At 42.3% G+C, this 20,365-nt stretch overlaps 1 protein-coding gene across 2 annotated transcripts in view; it reads left to right on the top strand.

Annotated features, from left to right (window-relative positions):
• dennd1b (DENN/MADD domain containing 1B) overlaps nucleotides 1-20,365 on the top strand; it is a 105,475-nt gene that overhangs the window by 17,236 nt on the left and 67,874 nt on the right. For both annotated transcript variants that reach the window (XM_087173926.1, XM_023406029.2), the window contains exon 3: nucleotides 2,750-2,793. In XM_087173926.1, the coding sequence (XP_087030052.1) occupies nucleotides 2,750-2,793 (44 nt within the window). The remainder of the gene's footprint in view (nucleotides 1-2,749; nucleotides 2,794-20,365) is intronic.

The following is a 20,365-nucleotide window of genomic DNA, read 5'->3' as shown; positions in this document are numbered from 1 at the left end:
TGGGGGTGGGGTTGTTTGAAAAAAAGGGGAGGGTGGATTAACCAGTCCAGGATCTGTCATAGTGACATTTGTGTCCCCTGGCGGAGCAGCAGGGGTCCTCTTCACCTCTGTAACCTTCAACTTTCAGCCTTAACCCCCCTTCAGGCTCCCTCTCGCGTCCACCACACGCCCAGCACGTCTGCAGGGAGGGGCATTTGAACGCAAGAGAGTGAGAAAAATAAAGGGGCTTGGGGGGTGGAGAGCAGCAAAAGTGAAGAGGACAGAGAGATGCAGCGGAGGTTGAGATGAAGGGGCAAGTGGAAGATATAAAAAGAAAATTGAGGCAAGTACGGGAAGCAGAGAGAGGCGAGGAGGACAGGAAATGGAGAAAAAATGAGAGAAACAGGTAAATGAAAGATGGTAGAGCAGAACAGAATAAAACAGCCTGTAGAGCAGAAGTGGCAGTACAATTTCACTAGGTCAGAAAAGCTGAGTAGTAAATACTTAATTAGAGCGGCTATCTTAAAATCTAGGGCATTAAGCTATTCATCATGCTGAGGGATTTGTAGTAGTGTACTACTACTGTAATCACTGGAATAAGAAATAAATTAAAGGTTACTAAAGTAGATTATTGCATTTACAGGTAATAGGCAGCTATATTCTACATGTTCTGTTGTGTGTTAAATGCAGGCTGTGCGTCGGCAGACATCAGTTGCAGCTGATGTCAGAACTTGATCTTGAATTCAGGCGCTGCAGTCAGGATCATGTGGAATGTGAAGAAAAGTTTTCATCTTTCCACCTAGAACCATCCTGGGTTTTCATACTGATGCACACCTGGCCAATGACTGTGGAAAGTAGGCAGAGCTGCCAAAAGTTACAAACACCGAGCACAACAGGCCACCCCCCTACCCCCCCACCCCCCCTTTCCTCTTCTCTTCCGTACCTCCTGTCCCTTTTCCTCTGTCCTGTATAATTCTCCAGCAGCAGTTCCCATCCTCTCACCCAGTAAATCAGCATAAAATAGCCCTAACTGTGGCAGATCATAGGGTAGGGAGAAGGAGGGGTGGTGGTAGGAGTTGGAGTGTAGAGCTTTGAGCTCTGCTGCGTTTTTTTTTTTTTTTTTTTTTTCCTGTGCCGCTCTTTTCAAGATGGGGCCCATGAAATTATCCAACAGGATTATGTAAGGCATCATGGATTCTGCTGCGTCCTGTCATCCGTTTGTCCATTGTATTCCCCACTCTCTCTCAGACAGCCTGCTACTACAAGCTACTCTACACATTGTGGTTTATTGCATATCCTCTTAGTGGTTTTTCTTCTGGCTTTATAATGTCAACATTCAGTTTTTGGGTGTACGCTTTAGGGTAGGATCATAGCCAAATATAACCCTTGTTAAACTGGTCATACATCGACCTCACAGGTTACACCTGTTGAACTCACAGTGATTGTTGTTTTTGACTGGAGTACCTATGCTATCAAAAGGTTTGTTGCCTTCAGTTTGACTTTCACTCAGCTGGCTTTGTTGAGGCAGAAGTCAGGTGTGTTCATGAGCCTGTAGGTCTGCTGTATGTCCATGACAGTGAACCTGGCATGCGAGAAGTCGTCTCTTCAAACCCTTGCTGTTCCTGCTGAGGTCACAGGGTGACCTTGGAGCTGTGGAAACCATGTTTACCAGAGACCCCTGTGTTCAGGCAATAGCTGGGTGGCTGCTTCCTTTCAACCACATTGTATGAGCCTGAGAAAAACGAGGCTTACTTTTTAGGTTGGAAGCTAGCTTTATGGGAAATGTTAACATGTTGCAAGAGTGACACTAAGGCAATAATTATATTGCAGTTTTATGCACTTTGGTATATTTTTGTGTAAATTTGCTCACCCTATCTTTGATAAACAGATCACACATCAAGAATAAGAGAATAATGTGTGTATCCTGTGTCTGTATTATTTATATTAAACATGAATAACCTGTACTAAATTGTGATTGTGTTCTAGGTTTTCTAGGAGTGCAACTAATGATTATTTCACCGTGGATTAATCAATCAATCAGTTTTTTTTTTTTATTAATCAATTAGTATGTGGTCTATAAAATGGCAGAAGGAATGACACATACCTCACTGCTTACCAAACGTTTTGTCATAAGAGTTCTTATTTAGTCCGATCAGCAGCCCAAACCTGCCAAAATATATTCCATTCGTAATAATCTCTTTGTACCTGGTTGCAGTTACACACATAATAGTAATTTGAGAATATCAGAATTGGGTAATTTACTGTAGATCTACAAATCTGTTAATCCGCTTGGCTAATCTCTCAGCACTAATGTTGTTAACTGAAAAAAAGCTAAAAACAAAAACGAACCCATTTTATAATAATAAACCTTCAGCTAAGGTTTTACCTTTCTAGCAATTATCCAGGCTTGTATAAATGTAGGAGTAATTAAGCAAATAAACTGGAGTATGTGCTGATATGACTTTCTTAAATGTGCATGATTTGGTGTATAATATAAGATATCATATCTACACTGAGAATATAGATTTGCATATTTACAGCACACACTCTCTTGTCTTTCACTGTGCGCTGCTGTGTGTGTGTGTGTGTGTGTATAAGTGAGTATATACGTGTGTGTATGTGTGTGTGTGCTTGCGTGTGTGCGTGCACAGACTCGCAGCAGCCACCCTTGCCCCCACCCCTCTCATTAATATGTATGTGTTCTGAGGCAGCTAGCGAAGACGGTGTGTTTCTCACCAGCTGATTAATGCTGTCTGTCAATTACCTCTAGATCCAACCGTGCTGTGGAGCTTCCCCCAGGACCACACAGACCAGGTTGGAACACACTCTGCTTTTTCATACTTCTCTTACTCTCTTCCTCTCTCTCTCTCTCTCTCTCTTTCCCTCCGAACCTCACTCTCTCACTCGTTCACTGTTACAGACAACCTCTACCTTCCCTCCTCTCCCATCTCCCTTCCTTTCCTAATGCCCTTACTCACCCTGCCATCCTGTGGTAACCTCCCCCAACACCTATCACCACCACCACCACCACCACCACTCTCCTCCTCATCCCTATCTGTGCCTCCTCTCCTCTCTCTCTCTCTCTCTCTCCCTCTCTCTCTCTCTGTCTGTCTCTCTCCTGCTCCTCTCTGTCTCATTGTACGTCTGTTGCTGGTAATGAAAAGCAGTGAGCAGGTCTTCAATAACCGACGAATCAGTAATTATCATGCAACCGTGACAGGAATGCACACCTCTGTTTTCCCCTCTCTCTCTCTCTCTCAGTTTGTATCTCTTGCTTTCTCTCTCATTGTCCTACTCTGCCTGCTTCCTTTTGTTTCACATTTATAGCATTATCGGGTTCATTTTCAAAACTGAAAGCAAAATCTGCAGCTGTTTTGCAGTACTTTTTCGGCACACTATGTTCTGCCTTTTGCAGGTTTATGCCTTAATATCTCTTACTAGTCTGTACGGCTGAAGAATCATATAAGGACATTTTTCTTATTTTTGTACATTACATTTCTATTATGATAACAGTGTACTCACCAAAGAAATAGCAGAGATCTGGGAACACAGAAACATTACTAGAATGAATTCTAAACAGGCAAGGAACACAAGCAGTCACAATGATCACAGGTTGTCAACAAGCTAACAGTTTACAACAAGTGAGATTATCTAAACCACTTCATTTGGAGGCAAAAGTGAAACTAAGTCTTCTTAAAATGCTCGCAGTTTCCTTTATTATGTGTACGCACAACCATGGTCAGTACAGTGGGTCAAAGTTTAACCAGAAAGCCTGTCTGTAACCTGTAATGGATGTTTACAATAGATAGTTGGGGTAATATTTTACTCTTCTTTCTTACTTTCTTACTTTCTTTGTTAATGTTTTTTCTGTCGTGTTGGGCTGCTCAGTTTTTAGTGCCAACGCAGTCCCTGGCCTCATGTTACCTTACATACAAATCATTCCAATAAGTTCCATGAGATGAGGTAAACAGATTTTAAATTTGGGAAAAGAAAAGCACTGGTATGAGATTGGTACTTGATGCTCTGAGTTGGAGTATCATAATTGGTATCAGCCAATCAAAAGTTGGAGATTTTCTCGACCAGTTTCTTGTTTTAATGCTCGTGTTTATCTGACTTCTTTTTAGTGATGTCACTGCATTTAACTTGATGAGTACCAAGTTATCATTAGTGATAGAAATGATTGCCAAAACTACTGTTGTCATAAACCTGAATTATCCTCTAAGCCAGTCATAAATCTTATCAGCTGTCTTGTGGAGGGGGATATGCACACTTTAGAATAATTTATATTTGATTTAATATGCCTTTTATTTAAAAGGCCTGCTCTTTACTCTTAGAAAAATCCACAGTCTCAGCAGGATGTCTTTGTTTCTTTTCTTTTATCTCTGGCTTCACCTTCAAAGCACAACAGTTTAGATCTAACTTGATGAAAACGACCACACAGCCTGTAATAATATGAGTATTAATTCCTATGTTGTGCATGTCATTCTAAGTGGATTAGACTGAATCATTCTCCTGTTGTTGCTTCAGCATGTGATGACACCATGAATGTTGCTCTCTGTTGCTGTGACTTCTCAGGCTGTGTGTGTGTGTGTGTGTGTGTGTGTGTGTGTGTGTGTGTGTGTGTGTGTGTGTGCGTGCTTGCTCGCGCTCGTGTGCGTGTGTGTGTATGTGATTTTTGCACCGACAGTTAGATATGACAGGAAAAAAAAACAAGACATGCAGCGTATTGTTTCTGTGCCAAGAGCAGCCACAGGACAAAACAGGACCTGGAGCAAATCACTGAACAGATGACTGCCGCAGCCCACCAGTGAAAGGGAAGAAAATGGACAAGTAAAAGGAGAAAAGAAAGAGAGAAAGGCAACAATATTTTTTTAGGCTAACTATTTCTTAACACAGCAACCAAGCCAGTGAGTTTAAACAGCTCTCCTGCCTCTCTGATCCACTTTGAGGAATAAACGGGCTTGTAAAAAGATGCTTCAGGCGATGTCTGCCTGCCCCACAAGAACCAGAGCATGCTATCAGTGTAAGCGGTAGAGGGAGTGAGGGAACGAGAGTGTGAGCAACAAATTACAGAATTACAGAGGTAGGCATAGGAAATGGTAGTGAAGGAAGAGGAGTGAAAAGAGCAGCCGAATTCAAGAGAGATGAAAAATAAAAAACAAAATGTATATATATATATATATATATATATATATATATATACATACACAATATAGTGTCCAAAAAATGTGTAAACATGGTGTATGTGTTGACATGGGCCTGCCTCATCCTTCTTCTCCAGCGTGTCTCCTCTTCTTAGCCCCCCACAACCTTAGTTTTCTTTCATTCTGTTGTCGACCAGATCGTTTGTGTGCATAAGATGGCCCTTAAGATGGCTAGTTAGCGTGCTGTGTACAGAGGGATTGGCCCTTTCCCCTGTATACATAAAGGCTGTATTCACGGGCCTCATTACCAGGATTAGGCCTCCTTTCCTCCTTTGTGGGGCTGTAGGCTGGAGTCCTCTGTAGCCACAGTCTCTGTCTCTTTCTGTGGCCCGAGCTGGCCAGCATATGGCAGCAGCAGCCAACAGTCTCCGTAGAGGGGCTCAGAGCTCAGAGCTCAGAGCAAGGCCTCCTTTTGTTTAGGCCGTTATTGTTGCTCAGCGTAATGACATTTGTAGGCCGTAGGATCAGGGTGGAGGGGTTAGTCTACCCCAGGGGAGAAGGGGAGAGAGAAGGAGACAGAAAGAGAGAGAAAGAGAGGGAGAGGGATGGAAGGAGGGGGAGAGGCAAAGACATGAAGACAGACAGGAGTGTGGATTATGGAAATATGAATTGATTTTTTTTCTGTTCTGTGGTAGAATAGAAAGCTCAAAGGAGAACAGACTGCAGGCTGGCTGGCACGCCGGGGTGGTGCTGGGGAAATATGAAGTGAGAGGCGCTTGCTCCCTCTTTCTTTTTCTCCTCTTTTTCTTTTTCCCCTCCTGCTCCCCATATTCCTCCCTCAGCCCCTGAGACTCTTGATGCCCTGGTCATCTACAGATGCCACTTGGATAGAGAGGGAGAGATGGAAGAGAGGGAGGGGAAGAGAGAGGTGGCTAAAGCATATATTTGAATCGCAAGAAGGGCTTTTTTTTTTCCTTTTTTTTTTTTTTTTTTGCAAATGGAGCAGACAGATGGAAATCTGTCCGTTTCCTCTCAGATCTCATCCCAAAGTTGTGGAAAAACACAGTAGACAGAACACGCACACATGCAGACACACACACACACACACACACACACACACACACACACACACACACAGGCACATTGACACACATACACAAACTGAAAATGATTCTGCCAGTTAATTCTAGCTAACCACAGTGTGGTGTGTATAGGGCCCACTTCTCCGTAGAGAACAGAGGATAATATGATAAACACTCAGCAAGTTCCACAAACAGAAGACCATTTGAAAACTTATAGAGACTGTGAGCAACTCCACAGTATTAAAAATGTTAAGTTACTCCACACAGTCTTGGAAGCTGCTGCACCTTTCACCCTAACAGACACAAACATATTTTTAAGGCAAACAGCCTCCAGTAGTTAATAATGTATTTCTTTATGTTTTTGTCTTCATACACTGTATATGTTTTTTTTTTTTTTAGTTAGTTAGTTTTGAGCTTTGGTGATATTTGCCGTGTCATTCTCATGCATAGTCATCACAGCTGTCAGCCCACTTTGCACTTAAAGGGTTTAACGAACAAAGTCATTTAGCTGAATCCTCAAGGTCCATAACTATGTGTTTTGTATATTAGTTCTCACCGTCACTGGATGTAGTTCACATTCTACTTAATGTGACATTGTGTCCTTCTGTTGAGTCGTATCTCATTGAGAGTCTGGTAACCTTCAGAATTTGTGTAAGTCATTTGAACTGATTTGACAGAATTTTTAAAGGCACTTGTAGATCATCTGTGTTTTTCTGACCATCAGAAGTCCCAAACCAGATAATCCATAACAAATACTGAAATATTCATAGATGCTTATACAGGTGAAAGTAAAAATGGTTTATAAGCATATTATACTAGTATCTACTCAATGACCAAAAACTCAAAAAACTACAAAAGGTGTCATCAGACACACTTTGGTCCCCTTCATACCAATCAGTCATGGTTTGAATGCCACAGCCTATCACAGTATTGTTCCCAATCATGTGCATCTGTTTATGACCACAGATCTTCTAATGGCTACTTCCAGCATGATAATGCACCATGTCACAAAGCACGAGTTGTCTCAAACTAGTGTCACAGACGTGACAATGAAATCAGTTTACTTCAGAGGCCTCCCCAGTCACCAGATCTGAATCCAGTGGATAACCTTAAGGATGTGGTAGAACGGGAGATTGGCAGCGTGAATGTGCAGCTGACAAATCTGCAGAAAGGATGTGATGCAATCATGTCAACATGGAGCAGAAAAATAATGTTTCCACCATCCTGTGGGATGCATGCGATGAAGAGTTGAGTTTGTTTTGAGAGTAAAGAGAGTGTTAGAATGGTGTTTCTAATAAAGCTTGTCTACCTGATGAAGATCCTTTCAATAGACACTGCCACCTCTCTATGCTCCATGGAAATGGATGAAATAGGATTCTTACTCCCAGGAAATACATACGATTAGTTCATATTCTGCTCGCACTCTTGTGCAGTTTATTTTCTGTTTATCCTCTGGTTATACTTTATCTTCTCGTACACTTCTCCTCCTCTTTGTCTCCATTTTGCTTTCTTGCACATTCCTTCCTCACAGTTTACAAGTAGCTTTCCTCCCCCAGTATACCTGCATATCATACTTGCGCTCACTCACATGCACAGAGAGATAACATTATGTGTGCTTTCCTGGCATATCATTGTTACACGTCATTCTGGTCAAACATCGTAGTGCTCCCGTTAATCTTTCCCTGTTTGCCAGTCTCCAGTCCATTTTTCTACTTTTGCAGTATCCCTCATCCTTCTGTCCCTTTTGTATCTCTTACCCCCTCCCCAGTTCATCAACCTTCTTGTTTCCAAAAACTGTATCTTATTTTTTCACAAACTGCATTTTTTTGTTGTTGCCAGTCTGGTTGCAGGATAATATCCAGAGAGAAATAAAGAAAATATTCAATTATGAATAGATTTTACTGCAAGGTCTTCTCTCAGCTAACACAAGCTGAACTCAACTCTCCATGGCTATTCCACACATTTTAATCGGGAACCTTTGATATTCCTGCTGCATACTGCTTCAAGTTGACCACATGACATGCTGTTTTTAATTTATTCCAAGGCTACAGCAGGTATGATTCCATCCTAAAAGGAAACATCTATGACTTAATTCACATGCATTGCTATGTATAATTCATTTGTCCTATTAAATGCATTTCAGGACTGTATATGAGCAATTTTCTTCCGACTTTGTACATTGCCAAGTGGTGAAGAGAGCAAATTCTGTCTCCAGTCCCCTTACACCTTACTGAAGACACACCATGTCTCGATGCTAAATTGCATTTTGAACTAATGCTCTTAAATGGAGGAAATTTTTTTGCTTCTTCTTCGATGTAGGTTTTGCATCAATGTTACAATTCTGTGCAAAAAAAGGAGCCTAGAAGCTCTTGTTCTTTGGTTCTATTGGTTCTATCACCAATACCTTATGTTTACAGCAGGTTTTTGAAATGGTAAAAAATATTTGCTTCTATCACACTTCACTGTAGCAGAATGGTCAGCGTCTTAACTAAATGTCATGTCATCATGCTTTGGCATATTAGACATGGGAATAAGGCAAATATAGCAACAGTCTACCAGTTGTTCTGCCTGTAGCCATGTTTTTAACAGCTGTAAATCGTTTCCAAGTATATTTTGTTTGTCTCTTTTATAGATATATTATAAATTCCTGTCATCTTGCTTATTTAGTTTTTAACCATTGTCAAGTTTTTTGAGCTGCCATGACTTCAGCCTGAACTGAACTTATTTCCCGTTCAAGTCGTCCTGTATGTAGATCTCTGCTCAAAATCTCATGGTGTCATCAGTCAGACAGAATGTGAGGGAGGGACAGACAAAGAAAGGAGCGAACAAGAGAGGCTGATGGTCTCTCGAGGCTTCAACCTCGGCAACTCTGAGTGTTGCTCTGACACCATGCTCCATCAGGACAGCCCATCTGACATGCTGTGATTGGTGGCCAACTGCTCTCTGGACTGGGCCTGGGTAGGGGAGGCAGGGAGGGGGCACTTTGGAGGAGAGGTCGGGTGGATGGGTGAGGGAGCAGTGGTCTGAGGGATTGAGGTAAAGGAGAGGAGCTGGCGGACATGATTGGTGGCTTCAGCCCTGAGGGAGCTGAGCGTTGACCCTGAGAAGAGAAGGAGATAGTGGTCGAGAGCGGTGGTGAAGTCGAGGTGGGTGCAGTAGCAAGGGGCCAGGGACGCTAACCTGAAGACAATGATATGTGGCCCCAGTTGAGACCTTATATAGGGAGCAATGTAGAGAAGTTGTATAGGAGAAGAGGTAGACCCAAGAGGACACAAAGAAAAGAATGGGAACTAGCTGGGTTTGAAAAGAGATGTATGACAAAATGGGTGACAGTTAAGGTGGGAAGGAGGTGAAGAAGTGATGATGTAGGGAGGTAGAAAGATGAAGGGAAGGTGAGAGGCATGTGGAATTACAAAATGTGAGAGAAAATGAGAGAAAAGTGGAGTGCATTGAAAAGTAGACAGAGTAAGTTTGGCAGTTAAAGTTTTAGGAATGCAACGTTACGTTTGTAGAAATCCAAAAATATACATGTTTTTCTATGTAAAGAGTAAATTTTGTGGCCTCAAGGTTTACAAACCCAACATAAAATCCCCTGATGATTTCAAAAATGACTTCCTTACTCGGGTTGTTTCTGCAGTTTCCAACTAATTGTAAAACTTAGATGTGAAATGCCACAAATGAGTGACATAGGTGATATATTCAAAGAAATACTAATTCACTGCATTATAAAGTTAATATAGGCTGAGTGTGGTTGACAGAGGAAGGCATGTATTGATAGCTGTGAAGGGGATGATGCTGCACAGAAAAATACAGCAACTCTGTCAGAGCACAGGCTTTTCACAAGGACAAAGCCATCTCCCCCACCCATCTTCCAAAAAGATAGGAGACAGAAAAGTGGTGATGTTGTGTGGTGAGCTGTGAGTATTTTGTCAGCTCTTTGGGTGCTGCTGCAGCCAGTTATATGAAGCTGTAACAGCAAGGCACAAGGTGTGGGAAACTGAGAGATGAAAAAGATGGAAATTCAAGGCTTTTTTTGTTTGTGTGTGTAGAGAAGTATAGGCCTAAATATGTGTCTGTCGTGTGTGTGTGTGTGTGTGTGTGTGTGTGTGTGTGTGTGTGTGTGTGTGTGTGTGTGTGTGTGTATTTGCGTACATGTATGTGTGTGATGTCTCAGCGTGTCACAGGTTCTCGTCTTTCCCCTTCACTGCACCGTGACAGCAGTGTCAAACAAGGCCTCATATGATCTGTGTATGTCTTTGAGAATATGTGTGTGTGTGTGTCTGGGTTGATAGTGTTTTTATTCTTCTTTCTAACCCTTTTCACCTCAGATCCCTGGGGTGTTCCAGGGTCTTGCCTAATGGACAGTCTTGCCCCACTAAGCTGGCCTTTTGCTCGGGCACTGAGCTGGACGCCTAACTAGGGCCCTTTGTTGCTCATGGGTCTTGATTGCGCTGACCTCTGGGCTCGCTTCCTGGGAGAAGGAGGGTGGTGGAAGACGAGAGCAGGGGAAGTGTTTTTACGCCCCGTTGCTCACATCTCTCCAGCATCGCCCAGTGACTGGCGAAAAAGAAAGCAATGGTGTGTTTTGGCAGTGGGGTAAAGAGCCGTTGGCTGCTTGTCTTTCCCAAGCTGCAGGTGGACAGTAGTGGATTCAGCTACAGATGCACCCATCCTACAAGTCACTCATCCTATTAGCTAACTGCACTTATTGCATATGGCTCCTCTGCCAATCCGCTCCAAGGAGGAATTGTTTTGAAAGCAAAGTACAATAAATTCAGGGTGAATTTGAGTTAGTTTCTACCTGGTCAATGAATCATCAGATATGTGCAAAAGAGAGATTGTTGTGAACATTTTCAAAGGTGTAAACCTTTCACTCTTGAGGATATTGAGGATTGAAAGGCACGCTGTAAGATGGTTAACAGGTGGTGAGTCAAAAGATTCAAGTTTTCCACATTTCAGAATTGGAGCACTGGTGTCAGTGCAGCAAAAAACAATAGACGAAGACAACTCTACAGGGAAAGAAATATCAAACAGCCACAAAGTTAAACTCTGGCTTCAATCAAAGCACTCTTTGTTTATCAGAGATTTTAAAAATGCTTAAATGTAGCTGCTGTTGTGGCCTGTTTGAAACAGTCTTTAGACACATGGCCACAGTAAGGGAACAGAGATTTTAGAATAGGAACAGGGAGATTGTTAGTCATGTGGTTAGACACTGTTCCACCTTGTTTTGTTTCGTAATGGAAACTTGAATTTAACACCCATTTGTCAAAGCCCCTTGTTGGGTTTAACATATGCGGAGTGGACTGTAATGCTTCAGCACATATGCTCCAAAATTTATGTATATTATATTTGAGAACGCTGCCAAACTCGCTCAGTATTATGGTGTCAGTCACAGAGGAAGAAAGAGCGCATCAACACTTGGAAACAGGTTGTCCCTGTCAACCATGGAGCTCATATTTACGGTATCAGATGCCAGACTTACCCGAACCACATACTGCTGTTGCCAACAGAGCTATCACACATATAACGATGTGGCTCAATTTGCATGCATTTTTCCTTAACTACCCCATGCATGGCACAACCAGCAGCCACCAGCCAGACACAGAGAGAGAAGCAGTGGCAGAACAAATAGGGTGTTGTGTAAAAGGAGAGAAGGCTGGAGAGAGGGAGGGGAGGGAGAGGGAGGAAAAGGAGGGTGCAGTGATGACCTAACCCTCTCTGCTAGATTCCATGTACATCTGTCAATGAGATGTCCACTGCCAAATGTTTAGGAGCCAGTGTTGCACTGTTGCTCCCCTGCTGGGCTTCAATGTATACATTCTTTGTGTGTATGTCCGTGTGTTAGAGTCCATGTGTTTCCGTGTGTGTGTGTGTGTGTGTGTGTGTGTGTGTGTGTGTGTGTGTGTGTGTGTGTGTGAATGCGTGACGCCATGTGTTAGAGGCAGGCCCACATCAGGGTTCATACAGTCGAGCTAAGCCCAGTGGGAGCTGAAAGCTTAAAGAAGGAAATCCCCCCCGGCTGCTTCATACACACACACACACACACACACACACACACACACACACACACACACACACGCACGTGCTCTCTCTCTCTCTCTCTCTCTCTCTCTCTCTCTCTCTCTCTCTCTCTCTCTCTCTCTCTCTCTCTCTCTCTCTCTCTCTCTCTATCCCTATCCCTATCCCTATCCCTCTCCTCCTGGCACTTCATTAATGAAGCCCATGCTTGTATGTTTGGGGCATATGCAGCTCTCTTGGCCCAACACTACAAGTGTGTGTGTATGTGTGTGTGTTAGGGAGTGAGACATCTCCCCCTATCACATGGTAATATATTCAGTGGAAGATCTCGGCAGAGGCATAATACTGCCGCTCTCCCCTGTCTGAGCCCATCTGTGATATGTAGAAAGGACATCAGCAGGACAGGGTATTAGCACTGGAATAATGCACCCTGTTATTGTTGACGCCACATACTTATTCTCCATGCAATATGCCCCTTCACCCCATAACATAAATACATCCATTGTGGAAAAAGCAGAAAATAAATGAGTACAATACACTGGATGGCATGCATACTACCCCAATGGAATGTAATGTTGGAGGTGACTCATTAACGGCTGATAGGAGGGGAACGAGTTTGGGACTGGACATCGGAGGTTAACAGAAATTATTATCATCCTACGTGTGCATTGTAGCCTAAAAAGGGGAGAAAAAAAAGAATTGAAGCATCTTTCTTAGACTTAAGTAGAGACAACAGTGCTGGTAAATGCAATGGCTTCTGGGCAGCTAATTTCACAGTGACATTTCCATTCAAGGGGATGGATATAAGGTGTTGAAGCCAGTGGAAACTTGTGCTCTTAAGTGGTTCACAGGAGACCCAAGCTATGGCCTTCATTTTGTCCTTGGTTTAGGCATCTGTGATGTCCGTAAGGGTCCAGAAGTACAGATTTGAAAATGACAACTATTTTCAGCAAACAGGGTTTTTTTTCTTGCTGTAGAGGTGGCACATACACATATGAATATAAGAACACATGTACCTGTCAGGTGTTGTCATGTGCTTGAAGAGGCCAGAAGATCAATCTACCACCTTGAACACATCTTGAAGAAGGGCTCTGGTAACACGGGACTGTTGTTAACTAAAATAACCTCCCTCACCAGAGACAGAGGGGTCACTGGGAACAGAAACTTGTTGAGGGGATTTAAAAAAAAAAAAGACAAAACTCCCTCTTCCCCCATCTCCCTCTCCTATCAGTGTGGGCAGAGTGAGCAAGAATGTGAAAATGTAACGCCCCCGTGTCAATTTGAAAGTGAACCTCATCGGCTCATATGCCCCTCCACGTCGCTCCACCACCCCCCCTCTCCATCTTCCCCCTCTCAAGCAGCTCTGTTGCTTTGGTCCGGCTCTGAAGGCCGTTCTTATTACCGGCACAGAGCGCAGGTCAGAATGGCAAGCCGGCAGCATACTATTAAAGCCTAATGAAAGGAATCTCTGCAGGGTCTGAGGTCTGCAGCGGCCAGAAGAGGCTGTGTCTCTGCCCATTGTTCTTCTGCTTCTCTCCTCACTATTCTCTTGTTTTTTTTTTTTTCATCCCATCTCTAAATCTGGCTTCTCTTCTCTCCCCTGTTTCTGTCTGTGTCTATCTGTCACTGTCTTTGTCCTTCTAACTCATTTTATGTCTTTTGCTTTGTCTTGTTCTCTCTCTTACACTGCATCTTTATTTTACACTCTTCCTGCATCTACATCAGAGGGGGGTTTCACATGATGTTTTCACTTCTATAAATTGAGCTGCCCTTAAAATGTAGCTGTGGGCTTATATAAATGAGCAGTTTAACAAATTCTATTTGTTTCGCCTGTGGAAATCCAAGACAAGGTTTAAGATTACCTTCCTATTACTTTTGTTATTGCATATTGTCCAATAGAAATGAATTATCACCTTCTTTTAACATATGGTCCCAGTTGACCCCCTTCTAATCATCTATGCAGGCATCACTCTGACATTAGTTGAATAAAATGAATTAAGTACCCTGATCCCCACTGTATCATTGTCTTTGTTTATTCCCCCTCATCAAGAAGGTCAGAAGTTAGGGTCACCTGCAGAGGTGGGATCCTAGAGAGTGTCATGTTCCAGACACAGATACGTTTTGACATCAGAGAGTAAATTCTGGTTTCCACTCTCTAAATTTCCTGTCAAGAGTATAGTCAGAGTGTGGTTTATAGTGATATGCATTCCTTTCTGTGGTCAAGCAGGTTTTAACTATAATATCACTCATGCAACACTTTCCAGTGGCCACCATTCCTGCATTTATTTCACGAGGATAGAAAAATAATGGTATTGTTCTGGAAGATGTAGGGGGCTGAGAAACATTGCTGGACGCAGGAGTTGCAGATATAGATTGTTTGATACTTGTAAAGCATTGGATTAATATGCTGTAGTCTATAACATGACAGGAGATTAATCTCTTGTGCCCTTTTTCCATATTTATTGGTTAGTGATTGATGATTTATCCTCTTGTTTGCCTCAGCGGAACAAAAACTGCTCATTGTGTCATAACCAATTATGCCTTTATTTTAGGCTCCACAATGTTAATGCTTTTTATTCTAGACGCTCTATAATGGAATTAAACATTTAAATTCCCCCAGTTTATCCTCAGGTCCAGGTTTATTGTCATTTCCACAAATGTGCTTCACATACAGGCAATTGAAATGTTGTCCCTTACTCATGGACCTCAGTGCAACATAGAACAGACCTAAAAACACCACACAGTCTCAGTGTGAGTGAGCACTTCTACATTACCAACAACAACTTAGATGTAAACAAGGTCCAGTGTATTTCTTCCTCTTGTAGTAAACTCGACATGTCAGTGGAAGTTTGGCAAAACTGAAGTCGCTAGTGATGATGAAAAATTCGAAGCGGTGTGCTGTTTGTTAATTGCTGATGCTGCTGTACAACGACGACGGCGGTGAACTCGGCCGGCACTTGACGCTTGTAAACTCCACCAGCGAGACACAGAAAACAGCTTCTACCTTTCCTCTATCTCTCTGTCTTCCTGTTTGCGTTCTCTCTGTCTCTCTGTCTTCCTGTTTGCGTTCTCTCAGTCCTTCTCTCTGTTTTAATATATTTGCCACTTCCTCTAATTCTCTTTCTTTCTCATTCAAGAATCACACCCAGCAACCTTTCGGTATCTGGTGCAGTTTAGAGGTCACTGAACAAACAGGAAGTTGTTGAGGAAGTTTGTTGTTTACACTAGATTAGATCACACACTAACTCACTCTCTTTTTTCAGTAAAAGTGCATCAGTTCATCAGTCATCAGTTCATCAGTTGCTTGGTGCCAAAAATGCATCTGAGTCATTTGTTTCTGACTTTGTGTTTTTATCCATTTTGAGCTTAGTTTTAATCCAGCAGTCTGCCCAATCAAGGTTTCATACCATCATACATTTTTATTCTGCATTATTTATTTTATTCCCCTCTCATAACCAAGGCTCAGCTGTCCTTGTGCCTTTACACATTGCAAATGAATGCATATCCATGCAAATTCTTAAAAAAGAAAGGCTGAGAATTTGAATATTTTGCTTAAAGCTGCACCCAGGTCGACCCTGCCATTCGGCATTTGAAAGCAGTGTGTCTGTTTGAATACTGAGGATCTCTCTTTGTCATGTTCGCCAGAGGGGCTGGGTGAGCGAACCAGCACCGGCAGGATGGGCAGAGATCGGCTGGGTAGCTGCACACAGACAGACTAATTGGGAAAAGGGGGGCGAAAGGGGGGACGAGGGGTGTTGGTAAGGGTGAGGAAAAGGTGGGGTATGCAGGAAGGGGGGAATCTAAGATGACGACAGGGGGTTTAGGAGGGAGGTGAAAGAGGACGGAGAATGGGGGATGGAGGGAACGAGAGAGAAGGAAAGGAAGAGGGGAGGTGATAAAGAGGGCACAAGAGCGTGCGCGAGGAAGAGGTGAAGAAAGGGTGAGTGGAGACACTGTGGTTTCCAGTGCTGATGTGTTAGTAGCCCTGCTGACTATGTCATTATACTGTTGAAGCACTGGCTGGATAACCAGGGTCCCTGCCTGCTGCAAACCACTGTAGCCTTACACTGTGGTTGACACATATGGATGAGATAGCTTTGCACAAACCAGTTTTCTTGCATTTATTAAACATTTCAAACAGTAACTAGAACCTCAAAGTCTTAAAGCATACCTTTTGAATCAAACTGAGGAGGCGTTTGTTCCCATAGATGTAAAAAATAAAATGTCCTGAGAAGTGCAACATAATTAATGTGAGGTATTTAAGTCAGCCACCCAGTACACAGCTTTAAAATTGCTCCATGGTGTTGCCATTATGTCGGATCAGATAGATCATACAGCTAAGAGGTAATGAATTGAGAGCAGGAACGAGCTGGGCTGTTTCAAAGACTGCGTGTTTTTGGAACAAGGTGTATGAATATCCACATTCCTAAAACTAAACTGTTATGTTAGCATTCAACTGGTGTGTGTGTGTGTGTGTGTGTGTGTGTGTGTGTGTGGTGACTGATGGTAAAATTAAGCATTTTGACAATAAAATATCTTCCAAAGATCCATGCTTTTCCAGCGTAGCTTGTGCTCTTCCTCAGTGGATGGAGTTTGCTAAGGCGTGGCTTAAAGATTGAGAAATGTGGTTTTCATAGGGCTCAAAATTTTTACGTAATGGGGAATTAATTAGATCATGTGGTGTCATCCTTGTTAAGTTTTTGCAGCCTAGGTGACTTAACGGACAACACATACTTATACCCTGATGGAATATTTATGAGCTATGAAGTTTGCAATAGTAGACATATAGCTACCTAATAGTTTGATTTAAGTTGATAGTAGTTGAATCCTTGTGAGTCTTTACTCTCAATAATTCCATGAGGGTCATAAAATGTTCTGGCTCCATACTTTCAATGTTTTTTTTGTCATTTTTTGTACAGAAAGCAAGTTTAAACTTGGAGAGTGGTTGTTAACCTCTAGAAAGAACAAAATAGCTTTATGCTGGATTCCCTTGATGACTTGTACACATTTTTCCACCCCGTGTGATACACTGCTCCAGAGCGGAGTGTAGTTCACAGTTGAATAGTCATGGAGATGCACAGATGTGAAACATACCGTGCTGTTTTAGGTGAACGTATTTTACTTACTTCCCAGCTTTAATTGATTTCCATTCATTTCCATTTGGTATAAAAAAAAAAATCTATTCGCAGAGACTTAACTTGAGTGCGGTAATTCATGGCAGTGAACATCTTGTCTGCATTATTGTGAATTATGTTATATTTTTGCGGTAATGCAGTGCTGGCTTTTCAAATACGTCTGCACTTATAATTGCATTACCAGGAAATAATAAATTAACTTTGACAAAAAAATAAAAGCAGACACGATGTACATTGTGATGGATTATACAGTGAAAAAGACATTGAGAAATATAAAACAGTACTGTATGCTTTGCGGACAGCTGACAGTAATGTAAAGTACATGTGAATTGTGGTAATTGGCTAACACATGCAAAAACACTGATATAATCCTTTCAAAGTCTGCTTCTAATATTTGTATACTAGTGGTACATTTACAAATTTGCCTGACACCAGCCTCCATTCCTCCTAAAACTACATCCTGTATAGAGGGCTCTGGGGGCCAGGCTACACTGAACTAGGTTGAGTTACACTGGGTAGCTACCTAGATTGATCTGGCTGCAGTAGCAAGGGGAATATAAAGCAGGGCAGGGGCTTAAAGTCTGAGTCCCCCCAGGGAGGAGTCCTCACTGCATGGGGAGAGGGGCATGAACTGGGCTGCCTCTCTCTCCCTCCATCCTTCCCTCCATCTCTCCTTCCCTCCCTCCCTCCTTCTGCTGTTCTGTCCATACATTGAATATCTTCTCCAGCCTCCCTACCTTCCTTGTGACATTCACCCTTTTCAGTCTCTCTGTGCGACTTCATTTTTCTCCCCCCCTGTTTTTCTTGATTTTATTTTCTCTTATATTTTAATATCTTCAGCATTTAGCTCCATCCTCATTCCTTCCTTATATCCACATTTTCTCCACCACACTCTTCGATCTCTCACCTCTACATTTACAAGCATATGGGAAAATGACTGTTGCTCATGAAGTTTACACCCAAAATGAAAAACCATGGATGAAGCCGAGTTTAGTATTTAATCCGTTTATAAAGGTCACTTTTTTTTTTTTAACTGGTTAACATCATTCTGTCCTCTTGCTATGATCTTAAAAGCTGGTTTTCCCCTTTTTAGTGATGGTGAGTGGCCAAGAGGGGAGGTTCATGTGTGTGTGTGTTAGAAACAGTCAAGCTGAGCCCACACAGTATGATCCGTCACGTGTCAGATCCCCCCAGTGCCTGCTCTACGCCTCAGCCATATATAGCTTAACCTGCTACAATTACTTCTAAAAGAATCAGGGTATAGCAGGAATAAAAGTGAAGTTTAGGCCTATTTTTTTTAAGAGTAGAAAAGCAAGAGTGTCGCCCTGTGCTGCAAAGTTTGTTGCTCTCCCCTGCCGTACCATGCTATTCTGCTGGGGTATGGTGCAAAGCTGCACGGTGCTGCTGTGTGCTGTTGTAGTGTTGTGGTGCACTGATAGCAGGATCGTCCGCTGGGGGAACCCAGAGCATTCTGTCTCACTGAGTGATACCCCTGTCTCCACTCACGATAAACAGCACACACACACACACACACACACACACACACACTCACACATACACCAGTGTCTGCCAAGCCCAACCTAGCAGCAGATTTCTCCCTCACCCCCCCACCCCTCCTCGCAAAGCTGCAAATATATTATGTGCCTCTTTTTCTTTTGTCTTGGGAAAATGGCAAGCAGGGGGAGTGTGTGTGTGCATGTGTGTGTGCGTGCGTGCGGGTGTGTGCGCGGGTGTGTGTGCACATGTGGTAGTGGTGGAGGTGGTGGGGTCCTTACTGTACTAAGAAACTGTGGAAGAACACCCTCATTGTGCCATTCCTGTTTAGATATCCCCATGGTATAAGGCCCAGTCATGGATAGAGGGAAGCAAAAACAGTTACCAGTAATACAGGTATTATGTGGGAAACAGAAAACATACTGACAACTGAGGAAAAGAAAGGCTATGAGTTTCATATCACATACACACGGTCTATTTTATTTGGTTTGAACAGAGAGAGGTGTTGGAACAGTAACACTGTTGAGCTCAGTATAAAGGGTTGATTCATTCAAATTACCAAAAAAACACATTTGCTCACTTACCTCTGTGGTACTGTATATAGCCATGCAGATAGTTTTGGTTTTATTTGCCCAGATTTTGAGGTATCTTTTTTTAATGTTTTGAGATATTAGTCTCTGTGGTCTCTTTGTATATGGAACCACTTTCTGCCAGAGAAATAGACCCAATGAAAACTTTTGACAGTGAAGTCTGAGGATTATCCAGAGTAATGGAGATTCCAGAAAGACATGCTGCTAATAAAATGTCATTTCTCAATACTGCACTAAAATTAAATTCTGTTTGACTCCTTTGTGTTGGGATAGAGGCAGAAATTATACAGTCAGGGACATTTCAATCTCCCCATGACCAAAATATAAGACAAAGCCATCTGCATGGCTAGATATAGCACTTAGTGAGAAAATTTTTAATTTTTTTGTGTAATTTGGGTGAACTGACGCTTTAAAACATTTTGTGCAGAGAGTTTTAGCCAAACTGCTTGTAATGCTGCTTACATTATTATACTGTATACATCTTACATTATAATTGTCAGGTTATGTTTTGGGGTGTGTTTGCTCATCAGCCGTTCCCACAGTATGTGATTAAATAACACGGCTATATCCCATCATCAGGAAAGACCATGCATTCACAGCTTCTAAGTTCTCAAATCTGTTTCATATAATTGTAAACTGAATGTCTTTAGCTTTAGGAATGTTGGTCAGACAAAATAAATCATTTTAAGATGCCCCCTCAGGCTGTGATGAATTTTGATGGCTATTTTTTCACCATTTTTTAGACAGTTTGTAGATTAAAAAAACTAAATGATTAATGGAGAAAACAATCAATATATTAATTGATAAAGAAAATAATTGTAAGTTACAGCCTCAGGATCTGTCTCACAGGGCTCAGCTGTTTAGTGTCTTTAATGGCTATAAGACAGGAGATTAAAAATGTCTATAGACTGTACGGCGTCACT

The sequence above is a fragment of the Seriola lalandi genome, unplaced genomic scaffold, assembly GCF_002814215.2.
Source record: "Seriola lalandi dorsalis isolate HSWRI2012SDOR001 ecotype SW California unplaced genomic scaffold, Sedor1 jcf7180002054293, whole genome shotgun sequence".
NCBI classification, from domain to species: Eukaryota; Metazoa; Chordata; class Actinopteri; order Carangiformes; family Carangidae; genus Seriola; species Seriola lalandi.
The sequence above is the reverse complement of the archived record's forward strand: the minus strand, read 5'-3'. Positions and strand labels throughout refer to the sequence as shown.